A 16600-nucleotide genomic window follows, 5' to 3' on the forward strand; every position below is an offset into this window, starting at 1 on the left:
TCCACATCTTTTGTCTCTCCTCAGCTGTCCTATTCAAAAAAGGCAAAAAATGCCCCAAATATCAATTTAAAAAACTCAATAAAAGTAACTGGAACCACTCACATTTTTAATTTAGTTTGAAAAAAAGAAAAAAAAAAAGTTTTGCAATCTTTGTTTTGGATTTTTTTCAAAACTGTAAGTACCTAAAAAACCATCTCACATGCTTTTCTCACTTCAGTCCGCCCTTCCATCAAACACAGCGAGGGAAACTCAGATGACATTGCTGTGACAAAAGGAGGCGATGTGACCTTACAGTGTGCTGCAGAGGGGGTGCCTCGACCAGCGATCACATGGTTGAAAGATGGCCGACCTATCACAGGGCAGCATGGTGCCAAGGTCCTCAATGAGGGGAGGCTGCTGCAGCTTAAAGATGCCAAGGTGTCTGACACTGGACGCTACACATGTATCGCTGTTAATGTTGCTGGACAGGCTGACAGCAAGCATGACATCAGTGTACATGGTATGCATGACCGTCTTGTTTATGAGATTGAATCCATCCTGATGTCTTAAACTTTCATTCTGCCCCTTTCATCTATGATTTCTCATCTCTTTCAGTCCCACCTAGTATCATTGGTCAGGTGCATCTCCCAGAAAATGTGAGTGTTGTGGTGAAGAACCCTGTTGCATTGCACTGCGAGGCCTCAGGTATTCCTCTTCCTGCCATTGCCTGGCTGAAGGATGGTCAGCCTATCAAAGCATCCAGCTCAGTGCGAGTGCTCTCGGGTAAGTCCCTGTTCGACTGCCTCTTCTTATATTATGGAAAGTGTGTGTTTACGTTGGTCATTGTCAAAGGTATAAAAACGTCTGTATTATTACTAAGTAGTAGTAGAAGTAAGGGACCCCAAGAATATGAATGACAGTACAGGTCTTCAAGGAAGTAACCTAACCTATTTCTGTACTGGATTTCAAAGGTCAAGCAGTTGCAATATATCAGCAGTAGTAATAAGTTGTAATAGGATCATTGCATCATGGGCCAAAAACCCAACTGAAGAATCATCTGCAAGAAGACAAACAGAAGTAATTACTTTGAATTTGTTTTTAAAGAAGAAGAAGACATATTGGTTGCCTCTTAATTAGACTGTGGCCCCTTAAGTTAAGCACACCGCCTTCATTTCTTCTGCTCAAATAATAACAGCCTGCTTTGCCAAGAAGCTCTGTTTGGTATTTGACTAGTCTACACTTGGCCCATTCTCTCAGGTATTATTATTATAGGAATAACATGGAAGTCAAATAAAGGCCATTATTTGGTCAAAATGAAGCATCTAACTCTCACGCAAGTGTGCATGATGTGAAGACAATCATGTTGTCAGAGAGGACGGTTCATGATGAGGTTTATCAAATACAGACAGGGTATCAGATAGTGTGGAAGGTTTACTCAGCCCACTTTAAGATTCTCATGAACTCTGTAAGGACAATATTGTTTTTCAAGACAAATGAAATAAGTCTTTCATGCCAGAAAAAACTGGATTGTAAATGTTTGAACAGCTGTGAGCCTCAGCATCGGATTCCTTCTGGTAATTGATCCCAGTTTTCAAAGTGGTCATTTACTTTCAACAGGTGTTGAAATGTTGTTTTAGACATCCACGGGAACGAGGGAGGATTAGCTTTATGTCGCTTGACACAGCTAAGGTTATTGATAGTTACCCTCTTGTTTAATTTCCAGGGGGGCGGAGTCTGCGACTAATGCATGCTGCAGTAGAGGATGCTGGGAGGTTCACCTGTATTGTGTCTAACATTGCTGGAGAGGAAAGAAAGAACTTTGACCTCGACATTCTTGGTAAGATTTATTAAATGCCTTGTATTTTGGCACATTGTTTGGTGTCTTCATGATGAATGAAAATGTCTTGTTCAACATCTGTTTTAATTTAAAGCTCATTTTTGTATCATACTGTGAACACAATAAATGAATGGGAAACATTTAATGACCATTTAATTGATTTTCATTTAACAGTTCCACCAAGGATTGTTGATGAGGGAACAGTGTTGGATACTAAAGTTAAGGAGAAACATAACATTACCCTCACCTGTGAGGCGTCAGGTAATACAAGACCCTTCCCTCCAAAAAATCCAAAAGATTAAACAGGTCTTGATTAATTTTTCCACTAAAGATTTGAAATATATATTTGTTTGTTTTTTGAGTAAAATACACTTTATTGTCCCCTTTTCTTGAATCTTGGACTCAAAGTGCCGCAAACACGAAGCTGCCTCAACAGTAGGATCAATACATAAAGACAGTAGAAACAAACACAATCTACATGTAAACAGAGAATCACAGCCACATACCAATGCAAACCAAAAACATACAAGATTTGCAACACACAACCAAAGTAAGATTATGTTTAAAAAATATATAATAACATAAAGAAACTGTCATAATCCATACAGACATTTAGAATTTTGATCGATGTGGGTACCAAAAAAAAGATTTTAAAATATCTCAGTTTGAACTGGGAGACTCATTCCCTGAACCTCTCTGTGCCGGTCTCACAGCTCATACAGTATATTGACTGGAGGTTTTCAGTCCTCCCAGTAACCTTCATGGCAGTCTGCACCATTTGAGTAAGCTTAGGTTATAACTGAACAGAGAGATAACCATACCATACTGACGTCTTGTCCCTCAGGATGCTTTCCAACACAGGCTGATACTACACAAAAATGTTTTATGATTAACACCCGACATCCTGAGTCTACATGAAATACACCAACATTACTGCTGATGATGCAGCACCATCTCCTCAGTTTTATTTACATATGTAACAAGGTGGTTAGCACCACACCACTTAACAAAAGTCTGTGAAATATGATGAGAGATCTGTGTTGTTGTACAACAAGCTGTGAATAATTCATAATGAATACATGTCTAAATATGGATCCCTGAGGAACAAAATTTTGTTTTATACTGTCATTTTTATTCTTATGACCATGACCATGGATAAAAACATGTCAATTGTTCTTCATGGTCATGTTTACTGAGAAAATGTAACTTTAAAAATACATCTCCATTTATGTCTCATTATTGACAATTGTTTCCAGGTAACCCTGTGCCAGAGATAAAATGGCTAAAGGATGGACAGCTATTGGTTCCTGACAGACGCCACCAACTTTTGTCTCACGGCCGTTTCCTCCAAATCTCTGGGGCCCAAGTGGAAGACACTGGCAGGTACAGCTGCCAGGCATCTAACAGTGCAGGAGATCGCAGCCGACACTTCAACCTCAATGTCCTAGGTACAAACACAACTCCTCCCAATTCATCAGGATTATTCAGAGAACAGCACAACTAATGTAGAGCCATTGAAGTCATTCTTTGAAGTACATTTGATTGCTTCGTGCTCTTCTTCTTTGCCAGTTTCTCCAACCATTGCTGGGTCTGGTCCTGACGGCTCTTCAGACGAGGTGACGGTCACTCTAAGTAGCCCCACCTCTTTAGTGTGTGAAGTTCAATCCTACCCTCCTGCTCTCATCACCTGGCTCAAGGACGGCACTCCGTTTGAGTCCAGTCGCAGCGTCCGTGTCCTCCCAGGTTTGAGACCACATAAATATATATGATTAACGTCAAACGGATGTAGAGTTCAATAGTATGGTACATACACGTGCATCAATCATTCTCATGCTTATACAGGTGGAAGAACGCTGCAGATTCTCAATGCTAAAGAAGAGGATGCTGGGAGGTATACATGTGTGGCCACGAATGAGGCTGGGGAGACACTGAAGCACTATGAGGTCAAGGTTTATGGTGAGATTCCTTCAAAAACATGAAACAGAACCAGTGCACAAATACAGATACTATGCAGTCTGTAACTAAATTACCATCATGTAAACAGTTGGTTGGTCAATGTGGTCTTTAACATGTTTTTTTGGCTGCAGTTCCCCCTCAGATCAATAAGAATGATATCCCTGGGGAAGGACTGGCACCTAAAGAGGTCAAGATCAAAATCAACAGCACACTCACCCTGGAGTGTGCAGCTCAGGCCTTTCCTACACCTGCACTGCAGTGGTACAAGGATGGACAGGTAGATTTCAGATTTTATTCCATGACTATGACAAAACAAAACAGAATTAAAGGATTAATGTAAGTCAAAGTTTCTAAGGTTCATGACTTTTTCTTGCACAGATCCTGCAGGCAGATGATCACGTGTCCATAACAGCCAACGGCCGTATCGTTCAAATAAAGAGTGCTCAGGTGTCGGATACTGGCCGATACACCTGCATAGCCACTAACATAGCTGGAGAAGATGAGAAGGACTTTGATGTAAATATACAAGGTGAACTGGGGTTGACTGAGGCTGATGTGTTGACAGACTATTTTTGCATAAGACTGGCTCCAACATTATTTTCATGTTGTTTTAGTGCCTTTTGTGTTATATATTGTATGTATGTTTATGTTTGCCAAGTTTCTGTGTGTGCATCTTTTGAGACAAATGCAGAGTCATGGTTTTTGTTATTGTTCCGACCACAGCTCAAAATAAGGTAAAAGTTGCTCAATGCTCATAACAAGAGATGTAACATTGTCCTCTTGTCCTTTTTCTCCATACAGTGCCTCCTAATTTCAACAGGCGAGTTGGAGATGGTGATCCTTGGTCTCCCTCAGGCTTTGGAGTGGATGTTCGAGATGTGATACTCAACAATCCCATCTCTCTGTACTGCGAGACCAACGCTGTTCCTCCTCCCTCACTTACCTGGTACAAGGACGGACAGCTGCTTAGCTCCAACGACAAAGTTTTGATCTTGCCGGGTGAGATAGATCAGAAAAAAGAATGAAATTAAAGAACCCGAGCAAGGCAGAGAGAAATTTAGCAATAATGATTTTTATTTTCAGGTGGGCGAGTGTTGCAAATACCGAGATCCCAGGCTGAGGACTCGGGCAGGTACACATGTGTGGCTGTCAATGAAGCAGGCGAAGACTCCATTCAGTATGATGTTAGAGTTTTATGTGAGTAAATATGTTTTCTTTTTAACTAAACGTATCAGTATCTAAACAGAACTAGAGGGAACATTTTTTCTTACCATATTGTTGTCTTGTTACAGTGCCGCCTGTCATACGAGGTACAGATAGTGATTTTCCTGTTGAGATCACAGTCCTGGTCAACAAAACTACGCAACTCGAGTGTCATGTGGATGGAAACCCCGCCCCCAAGATCACCTGGTTTAAGGACAGCCAACCAGTCAGCTCTGATGGACCATACAGGACCCTGTCCAATGGACGAACACTTAAAGTAATATCCAGGAATCAAAGATAGATTTATTCTGCTGTTTCTTATTCCATGGCCAACTTTGCATTCAAATAGATTTCAGGATAAACTTGCTCTAATATACCTTTTGCCTATAAGATCAATCAACAGTACCTCGACAACCATGAAATAAATACATTTAATCATTCATAAATCTATTTTAATGATTGCGATGCAAAAGGGTCCAAATAAATCAGAATCACTTGTTCATAAGGTGAATCCAATGCAATCAGCCCTGGGTTCTTACTGGATTTTGTTTTTCAGGTGCTGACAGCTCAGGTTTCGGACACGGGGCGCTATGTGTGTGTGGCTGACAATGTGGCTGGAAGTGCTGAAAAATCCTTCAACCTTAATGTTCATGGTAAGTTCATTAGAGGTTTATTTTATAGGACATTTTGAACATTAATATAGCAGATTTCAGATGTAACTAGTATATTGGTGCATAGTGAGTGTTGGCATAAGAGTACTGTTCATTGAGAAACTACAGGCTTTCCAAAATTAAGAAAAGCACTTCTTGGCATAAAAGCCTTTAAAGAAATAAGATTAAGTTTTATGTAGATTTACTCTATAAACGTTTTCTTTAAGAATGATTAGGGATCTTTTAGTCAAGCAGTAAACATATTGTTTTGTCCTGAATAACTGTTAACTCTTTGCTTTTAGTGCCTCCAACCATTATTGGTGTGAATCCTGAGACTGTGACTGTGGTGGTGAACAACTTTGTGTCTTTGTCCTGCGAGGCTACTGGTTTTCCTCCTCCTACTTTGAGCTGGCTAAATGAAAGAGGTTCCATTCAAGCCAACAGCAATGCACTCATCATGCCAGGTAAAAAGAGGCTTAAAATGATGTACAGGATCACGTGTAAAAAATACACACTGAAACCAGTATGCATTAAAAGAATATAGTGATATATAAGAAAGCCATAAATAGATCAAGACGTCATTACAGTGTCTGTGTGCCTCTGTGTTTCTTCAGGTGGTCGCACGCTGCAGATTCTGAAGGCGAAAGTATCTGATGGAGGAAAGTACAGCTGTGTGGCCATGAACGCAGCAGGAGAAGCTTACAAACACATCCACCTTACTATATTCGGTCAGTCCACATCCACACCAACTATAAACTGAGCCCCTAACTTCTGACCGCTAGTTCTGCGTCATTACAGACGGTATACCTTATCCTTTTTTTCTGCTGTTTCCCAGTTCCCCCAAGTATCCGGGACAGTAGTGGGGACTCTCCCGTGGTGGTGAACGTGCTTGTTGGGAAATCAGTAACTCTAGAGTGTGAATCCAACGCGGTGCCTCCGCCCACCATCACCTGGTACAAAAACGGCAGGGTGGTGACAGAATCAGCCAATCTACATATCCTGGCAGAGGGACAGATGCTTGAGATTAAAGGCTCAGAGGTAAAACAATGTCTCTGTTCAAGCTTTAACTACCTTTAAGTTTTATTAGAAACACAAAAAACAAACCAGTGTGTGGTTTGATGTTTAATTAGGGCTAGATAGGCCCATCTTTTTTTAATCTTATATGTTCATACCATAATGTCAAGTCTTGTATTTTAATGTTCATAATGTTATCAATTCTTTAACTCTGCAAAATACTTTCATTGCTTTTGTATGAGTTGTGCTATATAAGTAGACTTCCCTTTGTTGAATCTTCTGTAAGATAAGTAGCTGACTTCTGTTTTGTTTTATTTTTATATTTTCCTTAAAACATGTGTTTCTTTTTTTTCTTCAGGTGTCTGACACTGGACAGTATGTTTGTAAGGCTACCAATGTTGCAGGACAAGTGGACAAGAACTTCCACTTAAATATCTATGGTACAGTAGGAAGTGATACCTACAAACACTCAATTTAAAAAAAACACACAATGTTTTACAGTGTCATTTCGAAAATAATCTCTCTCTCTCTCTCTCTCTCTCTCTCTCTCTCTCTCTCTCTCTCTCTCTCTCTCTCTCTCTCTCTCTCTCTCTCTCTCTCCCTTTCATCAGTTCCTCCCAGTATCGATGGTCCTGCTGAGGTGAAAGTTGTTGAAACCATTAGTAACCCAGTCACCTTTGCCTGTGATGCCACTGGAATCCCTCCTCCGAGCCTCGCCTGGTTGAAAAATGAACGACCAATAGGTACGTCTGCATACAGCTAATCTGCATCTTGTTTCAACTTGTTGTTACCTGAAGTTTTTTCAGAATTGCAAAACATAATTAAGTGTAAATGAAGCAAGTGTGAATGTTACAGAAACATGTTCAGTGGTTTGATCGATGTCATTTCTTTCCAAAAATTGAACTTTTTTTTTTTTGGTAGAGAATTCAGAGTCTCTGGAGATGCACATCTTCTCAGGAGGAAGCAAGCTGCAGATTGCACGCTCACAGCTTTCTGACAGTGGCACATTCACCTGTGTAGCCTCCAATGTGGAGGGCAAAGCACGCAAGAGCTACCACTTCTCTGTTCAAGGTACATGCACAACATGTTGAAACCCTGTCAGGCTCATGTTTGGATTCTCTTGATATTCATAGGATTTTGCTTCAACCAGTAACTCTCTCTTAGTCCCTCCTAGTATCTCTGGATCAGAGCTACCCAACGAAACAGGAGTCTTGCTAAATGAAAGCATCCATCTGGTCTGTCGAGCCAAGGGAAGCCCGGCTCCAACCATCCAGTGGTTAAAGGATGGGGAAGTAATCAACAGCACAATGAACACAGGGCTCAGGTAATGCATGCCACTGTGAAAAAAATGACAACTGAAGTGTTGGGACTTTAAAGTATTACATTCTGGTGGATGTTGTATTGCTAATGATGATGAATGTGTGGCCTTCAGGATCAGTCCGGATCGAAGCACTCTCACTGTAAATGGAGCTCGTACGACTGACAGCGGAAAGTACACCTGTGTGGCGTCCAATACTGCTGGAGAGGAGGACAGGATATTTAATTTGAATGTTTACGGTAGGTTTTCAAAGTCATCCTCAGGCATCATCTGTTACTAGAAACCCCTTAAGTTTTATTTCATCTTTCTTCTTTTGCTTTCCATCTATTTGATCAGTTCCTCCGGTGATAGACGGCAACAGAGAGACAGTGGAGCAGCTGACCACAGTTCTGGACAGTTCTGTCAGCATTGAGTGTGTTGCTACAGGCTCTCCGCCCCCTCAGCTCAACTGGCTTAGAAATGGCCTCCCTCTGCCAGTGTCCTCACACATACGGCTCCTCTCTGCAGGACAGGTGCTCCGGTAGGTCAGTGGACAGGACCCAAAAGGAGTTTGTAAAATGCTTCTCAGTTAGGAGAAACTTCTGGTATCTGGTTTCCTGCAGGTTTTGTTCCTCTTAAATAAAAGGTGATGAAAGTGGGGAATGATTGATGGTCTATCTATCCACTAACAATAAAAAGTGTTAAAAGTTAGATGGTATTTGGTCTCCAGAAACATTTTCTGAGCGAAATGGATAATTGTTTTTTTTAACATTCTCAGTCAGAGTGAAAATGTAACACAAGGAATATTTGTTTTCATTTTGCTTCTGTCAGGATTATTCGCACCCAGGTGTCTGACAGTGGCACCTACACCTGCATGGCTTCCAACAGAGCAGGTGTGGACAACAGGCATTACAGCCTGCAGGTTCATGGTGAGTCTGAAAACATTACTTCGTGTCATATCTGAGGATTTAACAATCAAACAGCACTCTGAGAAATGCACTTCAGCATCTAATGACAAACTCAATCTTGTATTGCTCTCAGTCCCCCCTGGTTTGGATGGGGCAGGGGGCACAGAGGATGTGACCGTGGTCAGGGAAAACTTGGTGTCTTTGCTGTGTATCGCTGATGGGACACCGGCTCCCACTGTGTCCTGGCTCAAAGAAGGAGTTGTTTTAAGTCCTGACCCCCACCTCAAATTCCTGAACCTGAATACCACATTGCAAATCATCCAAGCCCAGGTCAATGATACAGGGCGCTACAGCTGTGTAGCCAACAATACTGCCGGCCAAGCCAGCCGCCATTTCAACCTGAAAGTTCTAGGTGGGTAAAAGCACAATGACTCAGCTTTATATGAGGAAAAAATAGATTAGAAAAATGTTCTCTTTATTTTTTTTTTATTTTGTTGCTTTGCTAGATCCTCCACGCATCAAGGGCTCTGGTGTACCAGCAGAAGTATCTGTTGTGGTCAATAATGTCCTGGAGCTTCAGTGTGAGGCCTCAGGTATCCCTGCACCCTCTTTGACCTGGCTGAAGGATGGACGACCACTTCCACAGACTAACAGTCTGCGTGTCCTCAGGGGAGGGGAGGTGCTCCTTGCATCCTCCGCACAGGTCAGCAACATTGGATTCTTACAATAATATACCCAACAATGTATTTTGTTTTCAATCAGTTTCTCTTTTTAATACAGTGTGACACGTTTGATGTCTTCAAACTTTCTTGAACTTTTTTTTTAGTTGGAGGACACGGGCAGATACAGCTGTTTGGCTAATAGTCCAGCAGGAGATGATGATAAGGACTTCCTGGTTCGAGTGCACGGTTAGTAACAACGATATGAAACACACATTTAAGTCTTAACTGTGCATAACATTGAATTAACAATACATAGACAGAGGAATATGTGAAAAAAAACGTGTCCATCAACCTGTGCTAAATGAATTACATCTGTAAAAGTGTCTTTTTTTAATCATTCTGGAAAGTTAAAGTTAATAAATGATGTGGGTCTTGTTTTCCTGTAATAGTTCCCCCTAACATTGCCGGGGAGAGCTCGCCTCAGGACGTGTCAGTGCTGCAGAACAGACAGGCGACTCTGGAGTGCAAGTCAGACGCTGTTCCACCTCCAACTTTGACCTGGCTCAAAGACGGTCAACTTTTAAAGGTCAGATTTTGAACAAAACTAAAACTCACTCATCGTTAACTCTTTCCTTAAAATGTACTCTAAAGGGTTTTTTATTTTTATGTACCCGTAGGCCTCTGCCCGTGTGCGAATCCTCTCAGGTGGACGCTATTTACAGATCAACATGGCTGAGCTCGGGGACAGAGCGCAGTACACCTGTGTGGCCAGTAACATCGCTGGCAAGACAACACGGCAGTTTAACCTGGCTGTCAATGGTACAGCCATAAATAACGCATAGATCTAAAGAAGCTTACAATTATTTATAAGAGAATAAGAGCTGTAATTATTGTCCAGGAGAAAAAACAAATGTGTTAATCCATGTTGTGTCCCTTCAGTGGCCCCGACTATCAAGGAAGGCTCCCAGTCAGTGTCAGTGCACATCAACAAGCTTGCAGTGCTGGAGTGCATTGTAAGTGGTGTGCCACCACCACGAGTATCCTGGAGGAAACATGGAACAGTATTGGCAGGGAATAACCCCAGGTAAGTTTGGGTGTTTCATAATTATGAAGCTTTTTTGCTAGTTTGTCTTCAAAGGAGAATTGTTGACAGTCAGTGAAGTGTTTGTAGTTTTTAGGATAATAAATGCACAAGCTTTGTAAAAAAAAAAAAGTTATTGAAATATTTTAGCAAAACTCATTGTCATTTTCTTGTGTATCTTAACCACTCCGTACCAACATGTGCAGGTACACATTTGCAGAGGATGGGTCATTACATATCCACTCTGCCCAGGTGACCGACACCGGACGCTACCTGTGCATGGCAACAAACGAGGCTGGAACACAACGCAAGAGGATGGATCTGCAAGTTTATGGTGAGTGAGAGATAAATACTATATACAAAACAACTGAAACACTCTGTAAACAACAAACACAGTCACCCAATCATTTTATGATAATCTCTTCTTTTAGTCCCTCCTTCCATCGCTGCTGGCCGAACAAATGTGACGGTTACAGTCAACGTTCAAACCACTCTGTCCTGCGAGGCCACCGGCATCCCCAAACCTACCGTCAGTTGGATGAAAAACGGTCGATCCATCAACACTGATCAGAACCAAAATATGTACAGGTTGATCCAGGTTTTCTCCCTCTCTGTTTTCTAATTCAAGATTGAAAAAATGAAGAGACAAATAAATGAAGAAACATTTACTTGCCATTCCCAAACTTTTTTAATGTATTTTTTTATCACATCAATAAAAAAATACTCAAAGAATAACAAACATTCTTGCTATTGCAGATTAGTATCATCAGGCTCCCTGGTAGTGATAGCACCAACAGTGGAGGACACAGCAGTTTACGAATGTGTGGTCTCTAATGAGGCAGGAGAGGACTCCAGATCCATAAACCTCACTGTTCATGGTGAGTGACTGAGCATGTGTTGATGGTGAATTACTTGATCCCTTGGTGTGAAAAGACTTATTGTTAATTAACAACAAGAGCATTGGTGATGATTTTTTTCTAACTCCTCTCCTTCCAGTCCCTCCATCTATAGCTGATGAACCCACAGAGCTAGTTGTAACCAGACTGTCCCCAGTGGTTATCTCCTGTACTGCATCCGGTGTCCCAGAGCCTACAATCCACTGGAGCAAAGACGGCATGAAGCTTTCCAAAGAGGGACAGGGCTACAACATCCTCCCTACAGGTCAGAATAATCCCTAATTCAGTTAAGATCAGGGAAATAAGGAATGCATTAAAAAATGTGTTTTTACATACATTTAGGTTTTTTTTGTTTGTTTTACTGTTTTAAATGATGTGGTGATCTGTTTTCAGGTCCAATAGAAATCGCCTCAGCAGAGCTCAGTCATGCAGGACGCTACTCGTGCACTGCTAAGAATGCTGCAGGCTCCACCCACCGCAACATGCAGCTCACAGTGCAGGGTAAGATCATGCCAAGAACCATAAATCAAGACATACAGTGGTGTTTGGAGGATGTGGAGAAAGACAAATACACAAATGGGGATTTTTCAGAACAAAATTGTTTCCGGTATCAAAGTTTCTGTATCTGTTGAGATCTTCCTAAGCCTCATTCTTCTCCCATCACTCTCCACAGAGCTCCCAGTGATCCAGTCTCATCCACCCACCCTGGATGTGATCCTGAATAACCCCATAACTCTGCCATGCAAGGCCACAGGCTCACCCAGACCCACCATTACCTGGCAGAAGGAAGGCATCAATATACACACCACAGGTAATTATTCCTGTGTCTGTGAGTGTTAGGACTCAGCAGTTATCAGTCATAACATTGTATCTTCTGGGGTATAACAGGTGGAAGTTTCACCGTGCTGCCCACTGGAAGTCTGCAGATCTCTAAGGCCTCTGCGTCAGACTCAGGAACATACATATGTGTGGCTCAAAACCCTGCAGGCACTGCACTGAGCAAGACAAAACTCAGAGTCCAAGGTAGGACACAGCATTTAGCAGTTATATACAATGAAGTTTACAATTCAAGAGAACACATACAATGCAGTATGTTCTTTTTACAGTCCTGCTGAGATGCTTCTTTTGTATAAAGTTACAGTGTTGGTTGCACAATTATATTTATTGCTTAAATCTTGGCAGAGGTCTGCCTTTATTTAATTCATTATCCTGACAGGAAACCGTAATGATTCTTTTAACTAACAACCGGCATTCCCTCAATGGGAATGCAGGTTAAGCTTAACAGCCTAATTTTCTCTTTGTTCTGCAGTTCCTCCGGTGATCAGCTCAGAAACTCAAAAGTATGTGACACCTGTGGACTCCTCTGTGACACTTGAGTGCCAAGCAGACGGCTCCCCTCCCCCTTCTGTCTCATGGCATAAAGACGGGCAGCCGCTGAGGGAATCTGTACGGCAGCGGGTGCTCAGTTCAGGATCCCTGCAGATCGCGTTCATCCAGCCAAGGGATACTGGACGATACACTTGCACTGCTGCCAATGTGGCAGGAACTGTCAGCCGAGAGATGAGCCTCACCGTACAGGGTAAGTCTCAATTGATGCAGTATCTTAGAGCACAAAACAGCTGCATGCAATGTATGTGGTTTTAAAAGTAGGATTTATGTTTTTTTAAGAGAGCAGAAATGATACCGCCTTTGGATTTTCTTCAGTCACATACATGACCTTTTTGGTCCGGACCAATTAAGCAAATTGGTCTCAAATCTTAAATGTAAAGTCCTGGGTGCCAGTACTCTTTATGATTATGTATATTTAATGAAGCCCTAACTGGACTCCCAACCTTTGCAGTCCCACCTTCCATCAGTGGTGGAGAGAAGGACGTAGCGGTGGTGGAAAACAATCAGGCTCAGCTGGTGTGTGTGGCCGAGGGAGTCCCTCAGCCGAGCCTGTCCTGGGAGAAGGATGGTAATCCTGTAGTGGAAAGCTCAGGGGAGTACACCATCCTGCCATCTGGAGAGCTGGTGATAGACAGCGCTCATGTGAGTGAAACAAATGAGAAAACAACAACTAAAGATATTTCCGTTTGTATTTCTTTGGACTGATGGAAGGTGAATTTATCTTGAATCATATTAACTTCAGCGGCTTTGGTTCTCTCCTTCCTCTCTGCACCAGCCTGAAGATGCAGGTATTTATACCTGTGTTGCCACTAATGAGGTCGGACAGGACAGTCAGACAGTGACCCTGTCTGTTCATACTCACCCTGTCTTCACTGAGCTGCTCGGAGACATGGCCCTCAACAAGGGAGAGCGCCTCCTGCTGGCCTGTGGAGTCAGCGGCATGCCACCACCAAGAATCACATGGGCCTTTAACAACAACATAATCCCAGGTGCTTTATACAGCAGGACCTACTTGTCAACTTTATATCAGGCATTAGAATAGAGACTTTTAACAGTATATTTTTCTCTGCTTTAGTCCACTACGATCACATGAACGGCCACAGTGAGCTGGTTATAGAGAGAGTGAGCAAAGACGATTCAGGCACATACACCTGCGTGGCAGAAAATAACGTAGGAACCATCAAGTCGCTGGGCTTCGTCTATGTCAAAGGTAAAATAAAAGGATATTGTTTGGTTCATTTTCATAAACTTGACTTATGTAACTGGCCAAAAATGTAACTTTTTTTTAAATCAAGCGTCTGTTAAATGTTTACAAACAATGAAGGGTTTATACCATAAGTAGTCGTGAGAAGATATGAATATTTATTAAAAAAGGCTTAAAATCTTTTTGGTGCTGATAAATGTTTAAACAAGTAATGTCACTAGACCCTTTTCATGTGATGTGTCCATAATTTAATTGCACATTCAACTGTCTCTCTCCAGAGCCTCCTATCATTGATGGGGACCCTCACTCCAACCGCATTGAGCCTCTGGGTGGTAACGCCATCCTAAACTGTGAGGTTCGGGGAGACCCCCTGCCCATCATCAGATGGAGCAAAAGTGGAATCAACATCCAGATCAACAACCGCATCCGGCAGCTGGACAACGGCTCCCTTGCCATCTATGGCACTGTGGTATGAAAACACACAAGACAGTGAGCTCGTACGAGAAGTGTTGATTAAAAAGCTGAGATTGAAGTGATGGCTCAATCAGCCTTTTTTTATGAACAAATATCTCTGAAGTAGAAAAAATACTTTTGGAAATGTGTGGTATTTTCAGACCATCTTGTTAAAGAAGGTATGAATATATCTTGGGACTTATTTTCGATAATGTCAATGATGGTCCTTTCCTAATGTTTCATACAGAGTGAAGATGCAGGCAGCTACATGTGTGTGGCAACAAATGATGCTGGCGTGGTGGAAAGGAGTGTCACACTTACCTTGCAGCGTGAGTTTCTATCACCTCCCTGTCAGTCTTTTTCCTGCCTAAAATCTGCCACATGTCCAAATATAAAAGTTAAAAAAGGAAATCAAATCCATTTTTCCCCTGAAACATTTAAAGACATTATCTCCAAAATGGGGGGAATCAGTGAAATTGAACTTGAAATAGTGGTTAAAAAAAGGTCTCCCTTCTTCCAGGTGCACCCACCATCATAGTGGAGCCAGTGGAGACCGTCGTAGATGCTGGCACCACAGTCATGCTTAACTGCCAGGCAGAGGGTGAACCGACACCAATGATGGAGTGGTCCCGCCAGGGACGCCCGCTTTTTGGCAACGACCGCTTTTCCCCCCTGTCCAATGGGTCTCTCAGGATCAGCAGTGCCCAGAAGGAGGACACAGCGGAATATGAATGTGTGGCAAGAAACTTGCTGGGATCAGTGCTGGTCAGGGTCACTCTCACTGTACGAGGTGAGCATGTTTCTACACATTATTATTAAAGTCGTATTTCTACACCTTATTCGAAATTTATTTCAAACATCTCAAATAAAAACGTTTTCCTTCTCCATTTAAAAAAACAGCCACAATAAATAAGTACAAAACAAAAACAACCATCTTAAAAAAAGACTGAATGAAAAGTGTAATTTTTTTGTCAGTTCATGGGGGCTATTCGGAGTGGACAGAGTGGGGTCCATGCAGTGTGTCCTGTGGTGTCGGGTCCCAGAAGAGGCTGAGACAGTGTAACAAACCTCGACCTGCCAATGGAGGGCGTCACTGTGCAGGATCTCACTCAGAGACACGTAGTTGTCAGGGAAAGCCCTGTCCAGGTGAGGGTGCTTAAATATGTAACAGACTGTTAAACCTAGAACAAATAGAAACCAAATACACATGTCGAATGTGAGAAAAGAGCATCTGTACTATTGTCCTTCAACAGTGGATGGTAACTGGTCAGAGTGGTCTCTCTGGGAGGAGTGTTCTCGTACCTGTGGCCAGGGCAACAGAACCAGGGTTCGGACCTGCAGTAACCCTCCAGCTCAGCAAGGAGGCCGGCCCTGCGAGGGGAAGGCAGTGGAGGTTATAATGTGCAGTGTCCGCCCTTGTCCAGGTAAGAGACAGAAGAAGTAGTACAATATTGTCTTGAATTAAATATAATTAGGAGTTTCACACTATTGAAATATTCTATTGAAATATAAAGTCTAAAACATGGCAGAAATACTTGTTTAATCAGCAAACTCTACTGAGCATAAAGTGGATACGCATATATTTCCAAATATTAATAAATAAATCATCCTGAAACTGTTTATTATTGAACCCTGTTATCTAAAATAAATAATGAATATATTGATAAGTTGTGGAGTGAAATTATGACGTGCCATCAAATGAAAATAATAAAGTTACGAAGGTCCGGAAAATTTTTTAACTTTATGAAATGTTATTTTCCACCAGTGGGAGTAAAAATGTTACTGTAGGTCTGTGCATTGACTTTCTGTTGACACTGATACAGTGGCAGGTAACTGGGGATCTTGGCTACCGTGGAGCCCATGCAGTGAGACCTGTGGCAAAGGCATAAAGTCCAGAATCCGGCTGTGCAACAACCCTCCTCCAGCATTTGATGGGCCGCAGTGTGAGGGCTCAGACACCCAAATACAAATGTGTAAAGAAAGACAGTGTCCTGGTAAGGACTCATGGATTGTACATTGTTGTTCAGATCCCTGTTTGTGACTGGATGTGGAAAAAAACCCCTCACTTCTG

At 42.1% G+C, this 16600-nt stretch overlaps 1 protein-coding gene across 2 annotated transcripts in view; it reads left to right on the top strand.

Moving 5' to 3' along the window:
- hmcn1 (hemicentin 1) overlaps window positions 1-16600 on the top strand; it is a 77719-nt gene that overhangs the window by 53642 nt on the left and 7477 nt on the right. For both annotated transcript variants that reach the window (XM_079349847.1, XM_079349848.1), the window contains exons 45-90: window positions 218-499; window positions 595-762; window positions 1703-1816; window positions 1991-2077; window positions 3073-3264; window positions 3386-3559; window positions 3659-3772; window positions 3904-4049; window positions 4151-4301; window positions 4574-4771; window positions 4856-4969; window positions 5065-5252; window positions 5532-5628; window positions 5928-6089; window positions 6240-6353; window positions 6461-6663; window positions 6998-7079; window positions 7251-7382; window positions 7561-7710; window positions 7804-7963; window positions 8072-8196; window positions 8294-8477; window positions 8768-8865; window positions 8978-9256; window positions 9351-9547; window positions 9671-9752; window positions 9956-10092; window positions 10184-10325; window positions 10446-10590; window positions 10794-10921; window positions 11019-11175; window positions 11344-11465; window positions 11584-11748; window positions 11877-11984; window positions 12157-12294; window positions 12372-12506; window positions 12793-13062; window positions 13324-13514; window positions 13648-13861; window positions 13948-14082; window positions 14355-14545; window positions 14777-14858; window positions 15050-15319; window positions 15505-15675; window positions 15783-15953; window positions 16353-16523. In XM_079349847.1, coding sequence (XP_079205973.1) covers window positions 218-499; window positions 595-762; window positions 1703-1816; window positions 1991-2077; window positions 3073-3264; window positions 3386-3559; window positions 3659-3772; window positions 3904-4049; window positions 4151-4301; window positions 4574-4771; window positions 4856-4969; window positions 5065-5252; window positions 5532-5628; window positions 5928-6089; window positions 6240-6353; window positions 6461-6663; window positions 6998-7079; window positions 7251-7382; window positions 7561-7710; window positions 7804-7963; window positions 8072-8196; window positions 8294-8477; window positions 8768-8865; window positions 8978-9256; window positions 9351-9547; window positions 9671-9752; window positions 9956-10092; window positions 10184-10325; window positions 10446-10590; window positions 10794-10921; window positions 11019-11175; window positions 11344-11465; window positions 11584-11748; window positions 11877-11984; window positions 12157-12294; window positions 12372-12506; window positions 12793-13062; window positions 13324-13514; window positions 13648-13861; window positions 13948-14082; window positions 14355-14545; window positions 14777-14858; window positions 15050-15319; window positions 15505-15675; window positions 15783-15953; window positions 16353-16523 — 7236 coding nt within the window. The remainder of the gene's footprint in view (window positions 1-217; window positions 500-594; window positions 763-1702; window positions 1817-1990; window positions 2078-3072; window positions 3265-3385; window positions 3560-3658; window positions 3773-3903; window positions 4050-4150; window positions 4302-4573; window positions 4772-4855; window positions 4970-5064; window positions 5253-5531; window positions 5629-5927; window positions 6090-6239; window positions 6354-6460; window positions 6664-6997; window positions 7080-7250; window positions 7383-7560; window positions 7711-7803; window positions 7964-8071; window positions 8197-8293; window positions 8478-8767; window positions 8866-8977; window positions 9257-9350; window positions 9548-9670; window positions 9753-9955; window positions 10093-10183; window positions 10326-10445; window positions 10591-10793; window positions 10922-11018; window positions 11176-11343; window positions 11466-11583; window positions 11749-11876; window positions 11985-12156; window positions 12295-12371; window positions 12507-12792; window positions 13063-13323; window positions 13515-13647; window positions 13862-13947; window positions 14083-14354; window positions 14546-14776; window positions 14859-15049; window positions 15320-15504; window positions 15676-15782; window positions 15954-16352; window positions 16524-16600) is intronic.

The sequence above is a fragment of the Symphodus melops genome, assembly GCF_947650265.1.
Source record: "Symphodus melops genome assembly, chromosome: 8".
In the NCBI taxonomy this organism is placed as follows: domain Eukaryota; kingdom Metazoa; phylum Chordata; class Actinopteri; order Labriformes; family Labridae; genus Symphodus; species Symphodus melops.